This window comes from Monopterus albus, unplaced genomic scaffold (assembly GCF_001952655.1).
Source record: "Monopterus albus unplaced genomic scaffold, M_albus_1.0 scaffold100.1, whole genome shotgun sequence".
Lineage (NCBI taxonomy): Eukaryota > Metazoa > Chordata > Actinopteri > Synbranchiformes > Synbranchidae > Monopterus > Monopterus albus.
Window position 1 is genome coordinate 319,749 of NW_018127980.1, and position 15,880 is coordinate 335,628.

General features: G+C 38.7%; 2 protein-coding genes across 6 annotated transcripts in view; one reads left to right on the plus strand and one right to left on the minus strand.

Moving 5' to 3' along the window:
• Positions 1-6,569: 6,569 nt before the first annotated feature.
• Positions 6,570-8,919, plus strand: prlh2 (prolactin releasing hormone 2). The gene is made up of 3 exons (XM_020609642.1): positions 6,570-6,699; positions 7,168-7,392; positions 8,544-8,919. Exons 2-3 carry the CDS (start codon positions 7,230-7,232, stop codon positions 8,747-8,749), a joined length of 369 nt encoding a protein of 122 aa, XP_020465298.1. The 5' UTR covers positions 6,570-6,699; positions 7,168-7,229; the 3' UTR covers positions 8,750-8,919.
• A 1,068-nt stretch (positions 8,920-9,987) lies between these two features.
• myripb (myosin VIIA and Rab interacting protein b) overlaps positions 9,988-15,880 on the minus strand; it is a 46,026-nt gene continuing 40,133 nt past the window's right edge. For 4 of the 5 annotated variants that reach the window (XM_020609575.1, XM_020609573.1, XM_020609577.1 and 1 more), the window contains 5 exons: positions 14,817-15,008; positions 14,543-14,704; positions 13,760-13,855; positions 13,527-13,587; positions 9,988-11,979 (listed from right to left, as the gene is read on the minus strand). In XM_020609575.1, coding sequence (XP_020465231.1) covers positions 11,936-11,979; positions 13,527-13,587; positions 13,760-13,855; positions 14,543-14,704; positions 14,817-15,008 — 555 coding nt within the window. In that variant the 3' untranslated portion in view covers positions 9,988-11,935. The remainder of the gene's footprint in view (positions 11,980-13,526; positions 13,588-13,759; positions 13,856-14,542; positions 14,705-14,816; positions 15,009-15,880) is intronic. The other variant, XM_020609574.1, reaches the window with a different exon arrangement.

A 15,880-nucleotide genomic window follows, 5' to 3' on the forward strand; every position in this document is an offset into this window, starting at 1 on the left:
TGGCCGGGCCATTTAAAAAAAAAAAAAATATATAAAGTGATCTCGCGGGGGCCGGATGTGGCCCGCGGGCCTTGAGTTTGACACATGTGCCCTATGCTGTGATTTAACTGATGGTCCTCTGTGCATCAAAGAAACACAAATGACACAGGTGAGACGAAGCCATTCGGGTGCCACATTTGAATTTTTTATATATATGTATTAAGCACAGCAAATGATGTTCAATAAAATTTAGCATGACCAATCAGATTTTAAGCGTGGCCACCCTAATAAAATGTCTACTTCCATGCTTTTTAGGAGCATTTCTGTATAAACTGGAACCTAAGTCCACACGCATGGACGGTGGCCATATAAATTGCCTCTGAATGTATTTTCTGCACAGCACCAAACCTGACACACCTGCCTGTGACTGGGCAAAACTATCACTAACTTGATTTTCCAATAAGGGCTCCCTGTCATAAATTAACTTTGCCACATTATTCATGAATGTTTTCATATTGTGTTGTGATTACTCATCCTCAGATATTAACCTGCTCATTAATGGAGCCATACTCTGCATCATACAATCTGATTTCCCTGTTGACCTGGGGTGAAGCTGTGCACATGCTTGTACACTCACGGACACACACATACAGCCATTTACATCACATGCTGCACAGGACAATAATATAATTTTAACATTTTGTGCAATTACAAATGAAGTGAATAGGATGTGAAGAAAACTTATTTCAGCTGGATCACTATAAACGCTTGTCCTGTAAATAAACAGTAAAAACAAGGTTAGTTTCCATTTTTTACTCGTAATTTGTCAGTGGCACTGAAAAATAACTTCAAGTCCAATCGTTAATCTAAAAGGCAAAAGACTTAGATGCTTAGACAAAGTGAACAATATGAAAAAGATTTCCATTTGTTTTTTTTTCTTCCTCTTTTTTGTTTGTTTTTGTTTTCATTATCTAGGCAGTGTAAAATCTAGCCAGTCAGACCTGAATAGTACTTTATGCAAAAAGTTGCTCAATAAGACAAGTCACTATAATACAATAAATTTCACAACACTGGCAAGACACATCCTCCCTTCAAACTAAGGTAACAGTCTTAGGTTAAATCTTAGTTGAACTTAAATGGTTATTTTAAAACAGAAAAAGAATACTCTTGAGTCCTTTCAGATTAGACCTGATCAAGTGTCTGCCAATATTCTGCTGACCGTTTTATACAAACGACCTTAAAAGGCAAAACCGAACATATACAAGAACACTCCTGTCATGGGACAAGTGAACATATTCCTTTCTGGTTCACATAGTTTTTCTCTCTTCTACAGCATAAATGCCCAAATTTTTCAAGTGGTGAGTAGCATATTTAGTAGACAGGAGAACATGTATATAATCTAGGTCAAAAACTGGAAACTAACCTTGGTTGTGTTGATGTGAACTGGGCTGAGATCGCTTACTGGCCAATGAAATTCCATTCAAAGTCTATAAGGTTCTTTAGAAAAGTGGACACACAGGGATTGACAGTGACTTAAACTCACATTTGAGAGTTTGGAACTAGCAAATGTTTGGTATCTTTACTCGGAAAAAGATCTAAACAATTAATTGATTAACAAAATTGTTGTCAGTTATTTTTTGACTTCATGCAAACCTTTTGTCCAAACTCTATATTTACTATAGAATAACAAGAAAATCATCAAAATTGGAGCAAAGCAAAATCAATTTACACCAAAACCCCTGTATGTTATGTTCATGCACATCTTCATTTTGGCTGTCTGGATCAATTCTGGGCTGTGTTGCCATGTATTTTGACATTTATACTCACTGTGTCACTCCTTCCTGAGTCATTTTGATATTGTGGTTTTGCTGTCACTGTCTGAAATGCTATTTTTCCAATTCTTGTGTCACGTGAACCTGAACTGTTTGCATCTACAGTGCCTTGCGAAAGTATTCGGCCCCCTTGAACTTTGCGACCTTTTGCCACATTTCAGGCTTCAAACATAAAGATATAAAACTGTAATTTTTTGTGAAGAATCAACAACAAGTGGGACACAATCATGAAGTGGAATGAAATTTATTGGATATTTCAAACTTTTTTAACAAATAAAAAACTGAATAATTGGGCGTGCAAAATTATTCAGCCCCTTTACTTTCAGTGCAGCAAACTCTCTCCAGAAGTTCAGTGAGGATCTCTGAATGATCCAATGTTGACCTAAATGACTAATGATGATAAATAGAATCCACCTGTGTGTAATCAAGTCTCCGTATAAATGCACCTGCACTGTGATAGTCTCAGAGGTCTGTTTAAAGCGCAGAGAGCATCATGAAGAACAAGGAACACACCAGGCAGGTCCGAGATACTGTTGTGGAGAAGTTTAAAGCCGGATTTGGATACAAAAAGATTTCCCAAGCTTTAAACATCCCAAGGAGCACTGTGCAAGCGATAATATTGAAATGGAAGGAGTATCAGACCACTGCAAATCTACCAAGACCTGGCCGTCCCTCTAAACTTTCAGCTCATACAAGGAGAAGACTGATCAGAGATGCAGCCAAGAGGCCCATGATCACTCTGGATGAACTGCAGAGATCTACAGCTGAGGTGGGAGACTCTGTCCATAGGACAACAATCAGTCGTATACTGCACAAATCTGGCCTTTATGGAAGAGTGGCAAGAAGAAAGCCATTTCTTAAAGATATCCATAAAAAGTGTCGTTTAAAGTTTGCCACAAGCCACCTGGGAGACACACCAAACATGTGGAAGAAGGTGCTCTGGTCAGATGAAACCAAAATTGAACTTTTTGGCAACAATGCAAAACGTTATGTTTGGCGTAAAAGCAACACAGCTCATCACCCTGAATACACCATCCCCACTGTCAAACATGGTGGTGGCAGCATCCTGGTTTGGGCCTGCTTTTCTTCAGCAGGGACAGGGAAGATGGTTATAATTGATGGGAAGATGGATGGAGCCAAATACAGGACCATTCTGGAAGGAAACCTGATGGAGTCTGCAAAAGACCTGATACTGGGACGGAGATTTGTCTTCCAACAAGACAATGATTCAAAACATAAAGCAAAATCTACAATGGAATGGTTCACAAATACACATATCCAGGTGTTAGAATGGCCAAGTCAAAGTCCAGACCTGAATCCAATTGAGAATCTGTGGAAAGAACTGAAAACTGCTGTTCACAAACGCTCTCTATCCAACCTCACTGAGCTCGAGCTGTTTTGCAAGGAGGAATGGGCAAAAATTTCCGTCTCTCGATGTGCAAAACTGATAGAGACATACCCCAAGTGACTTACAGCTGTAATCGCAGCAAAAGGTGGCGCTACAAAGTATTAACTTAAGGGGGCTGAATAATTTTGCACGCCCAATTTTTCAGTTTTTTATTTGTTAAAAAAGTTTGAAATATCCAATAAATTTCGTTCCACTTCATGATTGTGTCCCACTTGTTGTTGATTCTTCACAAAAAATTACATTTTTATATCTTTATGTTTGAAGCCTGAAATGTGGCAAAAGGTCGCAAAGTTCAAGGGGGCCGAATACTTTCGCAAGGCACTGTATAATCTTACTATTTGATGCTGATTATTAGCCTACTAAGAAAGTTGTAAAAGTCTGGGTAACAAGACAATCTGTTCAAGAATACACTGAGGCTTTTGGAATGGCTGATTGTGTCCTTCCATGTCCCTTGTAATCACGCTGATGGATGAAAGGTTCATCAAAAATGCCCACAGTTCTGGGGCACTGTCTGACAGACTTACTTGAGCTGGTGGGTCCTCCCCGTGTTACATGTCATTGACTTCCTGATGCACTGCTACATGACATGACAGACAGTCCCAAAACCAGACCTCCATTCTCAAAGGGATGAGGGAGTGGGAGGAGGAGAGTGGGGCGATGCATCCTGTAGTCTGGGATCACAGTGTGTGACTGACGTTCTTGATTCATCATCCAACAGCCTCATGAGCAGCATGAATATATAAGCTGGAGTACACTGTTAGGGTGATTTTCATTTTTATCAAAAACTGGAAACTAACCTTGGTTGTGTTGATGTGAACTGGGCTGAGATCGCTTACTGGCCAATGAAATTCCATTCAAAGTCTATAAGGTTCTTTAGAAAAGTGGACACACAGGGATTGACAGTGACTTAAACTCACATTTGAGAGTTTGGAACTAGCAAATGTTTGGTATCTTTACTCGGAAAAAGATCTAAACAATTAATTGATTAACAAAATTGTTGTCAGTTATTTTTTGACTTCATGCAAACCTTTTGTCCAAACTCTATATTTACTATAGAATAACAAGAAAATCATCAAAATTGGAGCAAAGCAAAATCAATTTACACCAAAACCCCTGTATGTTATGTTCATGCACATCTTCATTTTGGCTGTCTGGATCAATTCTGGGCTGTGTTGCCATGTATTTTGACATTTATACTCACTGTGTCACTCCTTCCTGAGTCATTTTGATATTGTGGTTTTGCTGTCACTGTCTGAAATGCTATTTTTCCAATTCTTGTGTCACGTGAACCTGAACTGTTTGCATCTACAGTGCCTTGCGAAAGTATTCGGCCCCCTTGAACTTTGCGACCTTTTGCCACATTTCAGGCTTCAAACATAAAGATATAAAACTGTAATTTTTTGTGAAGAATCAACAACAAGTGGGACACAATCATGAAGTGGAATGAAATTTATTGGATATTTCAAACTTTTTTAACAAATAAAAAACTGAATAATTGGGCGTGCAAAATTATTCAGCCCCTTTACTTTCAGTGCAGCAAACTCTCTCCAGAAGTTCAGTGAGGATCTCTGAATGATCCAATGTTGACCTAAATGACTAATGATGATAAATAGAATCCACCTGTGTGTAATCAAGTCTCCGTATAAATGCACCTGCACTGTGATAGTCTCAGAGGTCTGTTTAAAGCGCAGAGAGCATCATGAAGAACAAGGAACACACCAGGCAGGTCCGAGATACTGTTGTGGAGAAGTTTAAAGCCGGATTTGGATACAAAAAGATTTCCCAAGCTTTAAACATCCCAAGGAGCACTGTGCAAGCGATAATATTGAAATGGAAGGAGTATCAGACCACTGCAAATCTACCAAGACCTGGCCGTCCCTCTAAACTTTCAGCTCATACAAGGAGAAGACTGATCAGAGATGCAGCCAAGAGGCCCATGATCACTCTGGATGAACTGCAGAGATCTACAGCTGAGGTGGGAGACTCTGTCCATAGGACAACAATCAGTCGTATACTGCACAAATCTGGCCTTTATGGAAGAGTGGCAAGAAGAAAGCCATTTCTTAAAGATATCCATAAAAAGTGTCGTTTAAAGTTTGCCACAAGCCACCTGGGAGACACACCAAACATGTGGAAGAAGGTGCTCTGGTCAGATGAAACCAAAATTGAACTTTTTGGCAACAATGCAAAACGTTATGTTTGGCGTAAAAGCAACACAGCTCATCACCCTGAATACACCATCCCCACTGTCAAACATGGTGGTGGCAGCATCCTGGTTTGGGCCTGCTTTTCTTCAGCAGGGACAGGGAAGATGGTTATAATTGATGGGAAGATGGATGGAGCCAAATACAGGACCATTCTGGAAGGAAACCTGATGGAGTCTGCAAAAGACCTGATACTGGGACGGAGATTTGTCTTCCAACAAGACAATGATTCAAAACATAAAGCAAAATCTACAATGGAATGGTTCACAAATACACATATCCAGGTGTTAGAATGGCCAAGTCAAAGTCCAGACCTGAATCCAATTGAGAATCTGTGGAAAGAACTGAAAACTGCTGTTCACAAACGCTCTCTATCCAACCTCACTGAGCTCGAGCTGTTTTGCAAGGAGGAATGGGCAAAAATTTCCGTCTCTCGATGTGCAAAACTGATAGAGACATACCCCAAGTGACTTACAGCTGTAATCGCAGCAAAAGGTGGCGCTACAAAGTATTAACTTAAGGGGGCTGAATAATTTTGCACGCCCAATTTTTCAGTTTTTTATTTGTTAAAAAAGTTTGAAATATCCAATAAATTTCGTTCCACTTCATGATTGTGTCCCACTTGTTGTTGATTCTTCACAAAAAATTACATTTTTATATCTTTATGTTTGAAGCCTGAAATGTGGCAAAAGGTCGCAAAGTTCAAGGGGGCCGAATACTTTCGCAAGGCACTGTATAATCTTACTATTTGATGCTGATTATTAGCCTACTAAGAAAGTTGTAAAAGTCTGGGTAACAAGACAATCTGTTCAAGAATACACTGAGGCTTTTGGAATGGCTGATTGTGTCCTTCCATGTCCCTTGTAATCACGCTGATGGATGAAAGGTTCATCAAAAATGCCCACAGTTCTGGGGCACTGTCTGACAGACTTACTTGAGCTGGTGGGTCCTCCCCGTGTTACATGTCATTGACTTCCTGATGCACTGCTACATGACATGACAGACAGTCCCAAAACCAGACCTCCATTCTCAAAGGGATGAGGGAGTGGGAGGAGGAGAGTGGGGCGATGCATCCTGTAGTCTGGGATCACAGTGTGTGACTGACGTTCTTGATTCATCATCCAACAGCCTCATGAGCAGCATGAATATATAAGCTGGAGTACACTGTTAGGGTGATTTTCATTTTTAGATAGAAGAACACGCCTCACAACACCTGCTAAACAGTAACAACCTCAGACCTCTGCCAGCTGACCTCAACCTGTTACCAAAGTTCAGGGTAAGAAGCTGCTGTTTTGGATATACATAGGCTATATATAGCCCAGATAAAGCTTGACAAAGTGACTGTATTAGATAGTGAGGGTACCATAACCTAGGTTTTATTTATTTATATTATTTTATAATACTATAATGATATTTCTATGATAGTTACACATTTCAGGTGGCTTTTCTCAGCTCTTGTAATTAGCCTAGTGGCTGCGTGAATAATTATAATAGGCTAGAATAACCTAATAAGTCTACAGGCATTTACAATGACAGATTTTACAATTAATAATATTGTGTTTGTAAATGAGCTTTAGTTTTAAATCCTGATCTTATTCTATTTTTTCATCTCTTGTAAATAACTATGACCTTCCTATCAGGAAGTTCAAACCCGAATTCATAATAATCTAATTGATTTAAAGGTGGACTATTTATGATATCAGTTTCGGCTTTCTTCAGGTATTCTTGTACTTATCCTTCCTAGGTGTCTGTTTTCACTCATTGGCGTCGCTCGGTCCTCTTTAGTGCCTTGAGCGACTGCACAGCATGCTGCCTGGGAGAGCGGCTGATGTCCGGCTCTGCGTCCTGACGCGCCGCTGGCTGCCCGCAGCTCTGGCGCTGCTCCTCCTCATCTCCTTCAGCCTCAGCAGCGCTCACAGCACCACGGTGGAGCACGACTTCCACATTGTCCACAAAGTCGACAACAGAAGTAAGACCCGACAGTGTTATTAAAGGCTACCTTAAAAAAGAAAAAAAAAAACATAAAAAAAAAAACAATTACAACTTATAAGCTGGTGTTGAGATCGGGAGATATGAGGAGGACAGACCAAAATATAAGCTATAAATATTTCCATTACCTTTCCATATCTGTTTGTTCGTGAGTCTCAGTTGTGTTTACAGTGACTTATTACTTTTTTTCATATTTATTTCACATCAATGTTTCCACGTAGTTTTGCCTAAATAGGAAATAGCGTGAGATTATTTACCAGTGTTAACTACTAATCTTCACTACAGGATTTGAAACATGTTGTCAGTGGGTTACAAAACGTCTCAAGGGACCAATTACTACATCTAAACATTCAAATTTTATCAATGAAGTAAATTTGATCTCAAAATAAGAGCATACAACAAGTATTTATCCCGCATTTAACCTGTATAGGCCTAGTTTATAATGTAATATTTTATTGTGACAATTAACAAAAGTTGTATAATTACTGATGTAGTCATTGTCATATGACTATATTGACGTATATATATAGGCATAATTTGAATGATTTGATTGGAAGCAGGTTGAAGGATAGGCTATAATTTTCTGTGTACTTTGTAATTCTACTGTAATGGACAGTACTACAGCAGGTTGTACAATCTGCTTTTACCTTGAAGACATAGTATAATAAATATGACAATACTGTTCATCGGTGTTGCTTCACACTGCTATTGTCATTTGAATAAGTGAAAGATTAAGAACAACAAATATTTCCATATAAAGGTCTCAGAAGTATCAACCCAGCTGAGAAAACAATTTATACTCACCTTAACAGAAATTTAAAATCCAAAAAGACATTGAAACCTGAGATGCCAAATCTGAAATTGTAAAAATGACCATATAGTGTTATTATTTTGTCATTTTAGGAGCACAAAATGTACCCACTGCCATTAAAACCATTCTGGTTGAGACAGTAATACTGGTCTTTCAATATTTAAATTAATTTATTACTTATTCATGTATATATGGATGTATGGATGGATGGAGTGTGCATCTCCAGCCTTTTTCCAAACATGGATTCTCTCCTCAGAAAGATCTGTTAATACTAACCCATGCTTTGATACATGATGATGATGTTCTTATATGGTGTCCAGGTCCAGAGATAGACCCATTTTGGTATGTGGGGCGTGGGGTGAGACCCATTGGGCGTTTTGGGAAGAGACACAGCAGTGTGGAGGCTCTGGGTAGCAGTGGGATGCAGCCTGTCGTCAGGATGGTGGCGCTCCTCCTCAACAGCTTCAGAAACAAGGAGAATCTCAGGAAAGTGCTGGAGGGGGAGGACAGAGATTGGTTACCATGACAACTTCTGAACATCTTTATTTTTTATTTTGAGGTTATTTATTGTTTTGCTCCAGCTCTTCACTGTATTTCTCTCTGCTGTCTGTAATAAGAGCTTGGTTAATGGGATCCTCAGTAAACTCCCTTTCCAAATGTATCTGTACATAAAATGTATTCTATATTGATTAATAAATAAGGGTGTTATGATTATAGATGTTGATCTCCTTCTTGAATGGTAACACAACAAACTTTTTTTTTTTTCAAAAAAGAAAGCTCTACATTTTCAAATTTTATTCATTTCATCATTTCAGACTACTGTGGCACATAGAGAATTAGTATTTTTTGCTTAATATTTTCCCCAACTTGTCATATGGGTTCGAACAAACAATTGTACATAAAAGTGAAAGTTCATCTATGGAGCTGTGCACAATGAACCTCTCCATAGTCAGTCACACTGGATTTAAACAGGAACAAAAGTAATATAGTTTTTAGCTATGTGTGAATCTCATTTCTGAGTATCAGGGACCAGTTACAGTGGCTCTTTAGACTGACTGTGTGAATCCAGTCTTACAACTCATAACACTTATACACAGTCTCTTGCACACAACACTGAAAGACTGGTTAACTATGATTGGGCAATACACACATTATTCTATATCATATCCATCTTTTCACACATATACATATATTAAATTCTGTGATGAAATATATTTTTTTACATCAAAAATACATGACACTGATGAGTGGACCCTTGTTGCTGTGCTTCTTAAAGGAAATTTTATATTAAAATTGTTAAGACCTGAAACATGCTTTTATATATTGATACCTCTGGAGAACAAGATTGTACAGTAGTAACGTAATGACAGAAGGGGCAGAGCATTCATAGAACATTATCACACCTTTAAGTTCAAGCAGTCCATCAAGAAATCCAACCCTGCTCTTAGGCTGGGTTGGACTGTGACAACTGTGACAAGCATGTGGATGGCTAACTGATGTTCCAGCAATGTAAGTGCTCACAGAGTAAAAGTAAAAGAACCCAAAACATAAAAGGCAGTACTCTCAAATCTAGTATTTAAGGAGTACACAAACATAATATGAATTGTACCAGCTGCTCCACAAACGCCTGTTATCGCCTGTGTATTTGGAGCATTTACCGTCATTAATCTACAGGATATCAAATGGTAAACACAGGCGTATGCTGAAAGCACTTTGAGCCATCACACATGAGTGAGGCTGACAGAACCGGCTGAGGAGGGCTCCTTTAAGGACTGAATAAAGCCTTTAATTTGCAATAGTTCTCATTTCAGTGGTATTGCATAAAACTTTCAGTAGGTACAAAAATAAATTGTTTGAAACAAAATCATGGTTTCATGGCATTTGTTTTACAACCCATCAGACTTAATTATGCAAAAATCTTTACAAGAGTTTCTGAATAAAACAGACATTTGGACATGATCCAGCAAAGAGAAAATATGAAAATATACTTTTGTTCAAATAAAAGGCCACAATGTTTTAAAGTAAATAAAGAAGTTAACAGAAAGGAAAATGACTTTTGTTTGAGAATACTGCATGGGGCATTTTCTTTTCTTTTTTTTAAATGAGATCACTTTCAGACAAGAGTTGACCTCAGACTGTCTGACATTCAGACTTATTCAAACCATATTTAACTAATATCAATGTAAAAGCCCAACAGCCTCTGGCTGTAGTGTTTGTGACTATTGAGTACCTTTTCTAAATAAATAGTAAAATATTTACTTCCCTAGTAAAATATTAAGAAATAGTTTTATATTTTTGGGAAATGCATTTATTTTCTTTCTTGCCAATAGTTACATGAGAAGACCAATACCACTCTCATCTTCGTACTGTATGTCTAATACGAACCCAGTGCCTGCAGCCGGTTAGTTCAGCTTGGTTTAAAGACTGAAAACAGTGGAACAGCTGTCCTGGTTCTGACAAGAGGTAGCAAAATATTACTTTTTTGTACTTAATAAAAATAAAAAATATTAACAGTTTATAAATATTTTTGTAATATATAAAACTGTAAAAACAATTTCTGGCAGGAGCAGGGACATGTTTTTGGTGAAAACCTGATAAAAACACACTGTACACTAAGTGCTCAGAACCAAATATTTTTTGAGGTGGGTATACAGTACAACTCCCTCCCAAAACTCCAAATGCTAACATAGTGTTGCCTTTCAAGAGGCTATATATTAATGTGTTGAGCTAGTTTCTGCTGCCCCTTGTGGCCAAAATATAAAATAAAAACATTTTGAACAGAGCCAGCCTTGCCTTTTCTCCACTTTCAGTCTTTATGCTAGGCTAAGCAAACCACTAGCCTGCTGTACTGCGGTTTCTTCAGATTTAGAGTATGACAACAGTGGGGATCCTCTCATTTAACTCCCAGAAAGAAAGGAGATTATTATATTTCTAATAATGTTGAAAATTACTTTGAACTAGTTTGCTTTTGGCTATTCACCATAAGCCACTTATGAAGTGTACTTTGTATTCATTTACTGCCATCTAACAATTTTAGTGGTAGGAAAAGACAAAAACATTTTAGCCCAATATTTCACACATTTAAACACTATTTTCTGGTAAGTGCATTTGTTTCACCCAGTATCACCCAGGTATCAGATTAATATCTGATAGTGTGAAAACTGACAGCCGTTCAAAGCTCTGAAGGGGCTTACAGTACTATGATAAAATTTGTCATGCCATTTTATTTGGTAAGAAAGAAGATGCAGTATAAAACATGGCTCAGCCTCTTTTTGGGACACTGGATCACAGAAAATGTCACATGATTTTTTCACATCTTCATTGTACTTTAAATCACAATACTTTGCAAACAGATGGACATGTCTGTACACATCAAGAGTTGGGTCATGAGGAGTGTTTGCAGATTTTAAGGCAGAGACACAGACTGTTCAGTGATTCTTGATTGGTGTATTACGTGCGTGGTGAGGAGGAAGAAATCGGAGATAAAATGGAAAAATGGGAAAGAGCCAGTCACGTCGTCTGCAAGGTGTTTGACTGACATGTTGCCGAGCCTAGCTGAGAGTCTTAGTGCTTGGTGGGTCACACAGAGCTGGTGCTGGCCTGTGCTTGGCCTGGAGCTAGAGAAAGATGCTGGGTCAAGGCACTGGATGAGAGGGGCCCCCACCCCTGGGGCTCGAAAGTGGTCCTGAGGGACTTATGCTGCCGACTGTCACTATGGCCGAAACACTTTCATCTGTTGCTCTGGCTCCAGTTTTTCTGAAATGGAAAAAAATTCTACCATCAACAGCAGCATTTTAAAAAGAATCTCAAAGTGACTTATTAATAAAATATGATTCAGCTGAACACTGCTGACTGATATCTAATATAGCTGCACAGTCTTCCCAGCCATAAAATTAGAACATACTGCATTATGGACTGATAAAAAGGACACTCCAAGCTGGAATCAATGATATGATTACATGTCTTGGTCACTGATTTTGCCCCATTGTCCAGCTTGCTGTTTGTCTTTGGAGCCGTGCTGAAAAAGCCACCCTGAATCAGAGCTATTGTGTGGATGCTGGTGAAAAAAGAAAAACGAGACAAAAAGAAAATACAGAAAGGCCCACAGAAAAAGGCCATTCACTGACATGAAAAGGAACCGACTTCTTGTTGGTTGATAAAACAGCCTTATCCCCCTGCATTGTGTGTGTGTTTCCATTTGGCTGCTGCTTTACATCTAATGGAGCTTTTCAGTTATTTAGCCCCTTTCTAGCAGATGTATTCACTTTTACATCCATTCAGCAGCCAAGTGCAAAATGTGTGATGTTAACTGAGGGTAAATCCATAAGTGTACTACCCTGGTCTCTGTCTCACCCTCCATCTCTAGCTGTCCCTGCTTGACACACACACAATAGAACTAAGTGCATACAACACTGTAGGTTTATGGTTATGAGGGTATGGATTGATGTTATACCGTATAAATCATTACAAATCAGGCTCACTTTACTTTTGGTGACTGACAGAGTAGGTAGTGGGTAGTACTAGCTATATGTAATTAAATTACAAAATAATATATATAATCATATAAAAAGCTTGTATGCATATATAACATTCATTCCGTTGCTTTGCATCTTTTGCTACGTCACTTGACAGCAGAAACCAAAAAAAGAACTTAAACCTTACTGTACACTATAAAGCCTTTTCTTAAAGCAACACTGAAAATGCTGTCAACATTGAAATGCCCCGTGCCAAACCTGAGAAAACACTTACAAGTAAGTTAATGTTACTCATAAAATAAAGAGCCTCCTGCCCCACCATGTTATTTATGTGCTAAAGATGTCATTTTGCTCTATATTCTGCTTGGTGCTCAACCAATAGGCTGGTAGTAACTAATAATCTGTAAATTATATTTCAAAAGTAGCCTTCCCAACACTGGTAGTAGGTAGAACATCACAGCAGTAAATATCTTCCATTTAGTCCTTTTTCATCCATTGACAAAATAAATATCAAGTTTCAACTTACTGAAAATGTTAAGTGATAACCAAGATAAAGTATTGTTTCTTTAATTCAACATGAGATTTAAAGGAGCATTTTACTGTAAGTGTGAGTTCAGACTGAATCAGCCTCTTAAAAAGGTTGATACAAAAATAATTTTGTTTCTGTGCTGATACATTTATTTAATGAGTAATAGGTAATGAGTCATTTTTGTTTTACTTGTCACCGTTTACTAAGTCATCATTTAGATCACTGCATACACAGAGTTTTCTTTGTGTGTATTTTAGCATAGTTTTCCTTGACATAAGCAACATAAACTTGCTGGGTACCTTTCAGTGGAGGTGCTGGAAGCTTCCTCCTTTGATGACGTGACGAGTCCAGGGTTTGAGTCTGTAAACACAGTATTTATAATATACAATTCAAAAACATTAAAGTGTACCAAATCATCTTCACTTAGAGCTGTCTCACAGTGACAAATCTCTTGCCAGATATTTTTGGTCACCTTAAGCTCATTAAGGCTGAGTGTGAAAGCCACTAGGGAACTTGAAGGGCAGTGAGATACCTTAGCCTTTGGCCTGTGTTTGAAGAAGCGATTGCAGACCGTCACATTCAACCCAGCTGTTTTCAGAGCTGATATTCTGGCCTCAATGTTTGATATCTTAAAAAGAGAAAAGGGCTCAATTAAAAACAGTCTAATACTGTTTTATGCAGTAAATCTTGCAATATTTGTTCAGGATCTCCAACATCTGACAGCGGCAAACAGAGAGACGAGCCATTGCATTTGTCAGGGCAGGAGAGAAACCAAAGCTGGACCAGAGAACATCGGGGGCTCCTGGCCACTGCTCGGGACAGAGCCATCAGAAACCTGGTGCAGCAGAAAGTTCTGGCACAACTTCGGCCACTGTCAAGGTGCACAGACAAGGGAAAAACAAAAAAGTCCATCAACACTTGGCATGAAGCCTTCATCGGGGTCTGTTAAAAGCACACAACACAAATTTGTATTTTTTATTTTTGTTGCATGCTTTTAACAGACCCTGATGAAGGCTTCATGCAGAAATCCATTTGTCTTCTAATTAAAGTTGTTCAAAACACTGCAAGTGTTACTGGACCTTTTGTTTTCTAGCCATCAGAAACCTGACAGTGGCAGCAGGAAAGGCCTCTTGATGGCTATGAATCTGGAGGGGCAATCTGTGCACTACACAGGCCACTTGGACAAAAGCTGGTGTCTGATCAGCTATGGTTGGGCCATGTGGATGAGGATGTCTGATGTTGGAAGACTTAAAACACCTCTTTGGGGTGCAAAGCCAACTAATGTGTTTTGAGAAAATAACATCTCTTCTAATACCTGTAGCTCAGACTGCTGGACCTGAGCGGCTGCAGTGGCCACCTGGTCTTCCAGGAAAGTCAGCTCCGTGTCTGTGGTACCGCTGCGAATACTGCGAGCACACTGCTCCAGGTCTCCTAGTGCCCCCTCAAGACCATACACAGCACCAGCAGCCAGGTATACCTGCATGGATAAGATGAGCTTCCATTAGGATTGATCAACTCCACCTTTTTACTTCCGAGAGGAATTCAACAGTGAAGTTAAAAGACTGGACTGTAACTGCTGTTCAGCTTACATTCTCCTCCATCTTAGTCAGCCTCTGGTCCAGCCTGCGGGTGTCCGAGCTGCTGGAGATGGGAGACGTACTCATGGACTCAGACAGGGGGTAGCTCTCACCTCCCGCCTCACCAATCAGCTCCTCGGTAGCATTCAAAACCTTCAGCACCTCTGTAGTGATGCTGCAGAGAGAGGCTGCCGAGTTCTTCTGCTTCATTTAAAGGACAGATACACACCCATAGTACAGCTGTTAGTAATGTGAAATCAGTCAGTAAGGAACTTAGAAATGAACTCCTCCTTTTAAAACATGATGGAAGATAAAGGAATTAATGCATGAGAACAAAACAGCTTTAAAATGACGTAATGACCCACAAAATGATTATAAAGTGCATGTAACTAAATGTAATTATGCTGTGAAAAGTTTGACACATTATTCTGTAAAAATATTATGGAGGAAAAACATTTAGAATTTTTCATTAAAAATTAAATAGAGCAAACAAACAATGTAATTTTAACATTTGTGTTTTTATCAGGATACACATAAATTTGTCATAATTTCCCTGATGCCTTATCAGGACTACACACAGGTACAAAGAGCAACAAAGAGCTGGAGGGGAAACATGCAGTGAGGAAGGAGGTTTTGTTACAAAAACAGGAGTCAATTATTTGTTTTGTAGGCTTTAAACAGTTATAACATATTGCAATTGACAGAATATTTCCTATTAACATGAAGCCTGTTTCAAAAAGTGATGTAAGATCATTTTAATGATAGCAATTATGAGATTTGGGTGTGTAGCTGTAACATAGTTATAACTCATTTGAAAGTCTCACCCTGAGTCTCTCACACCCAAACTGGAAAACTCAAAAGCCTGTTCTGTTTGTTATTGTATACTGTCCTCCTGCTCCTTATTCAGAGTTTTTAAGTGAATTCTCAGACTTTCTGTCTGATTTAGTGCTTAGTACAGATAAAATAATCATAGTAGGCGACTTTAATATTCATGTAGATGCCGACAATGACAGCCTCAACAATGCATTCTGTTCATTATTAGACTCAGTTGGCTTCTCTCAAACTGTAAATAAACC

Bases quoted from the DNA above. Each gene is read 5' to 3' on its own strand.
- prlh2 (XM_020609642.1), top strand. From the start codon at position 7,230: ATGCTGCCTGGGAGAGCGGCTGATGTCCGGCTCTGCGTCCTGACGCGC. The intron at 7,393-8,543 runs GTAAGACCCGAC...TATGGTGTCCAG, and splicing joins CCACAAAGTCGACAACAGAA to GTCCAGAGATAGACCCATTT.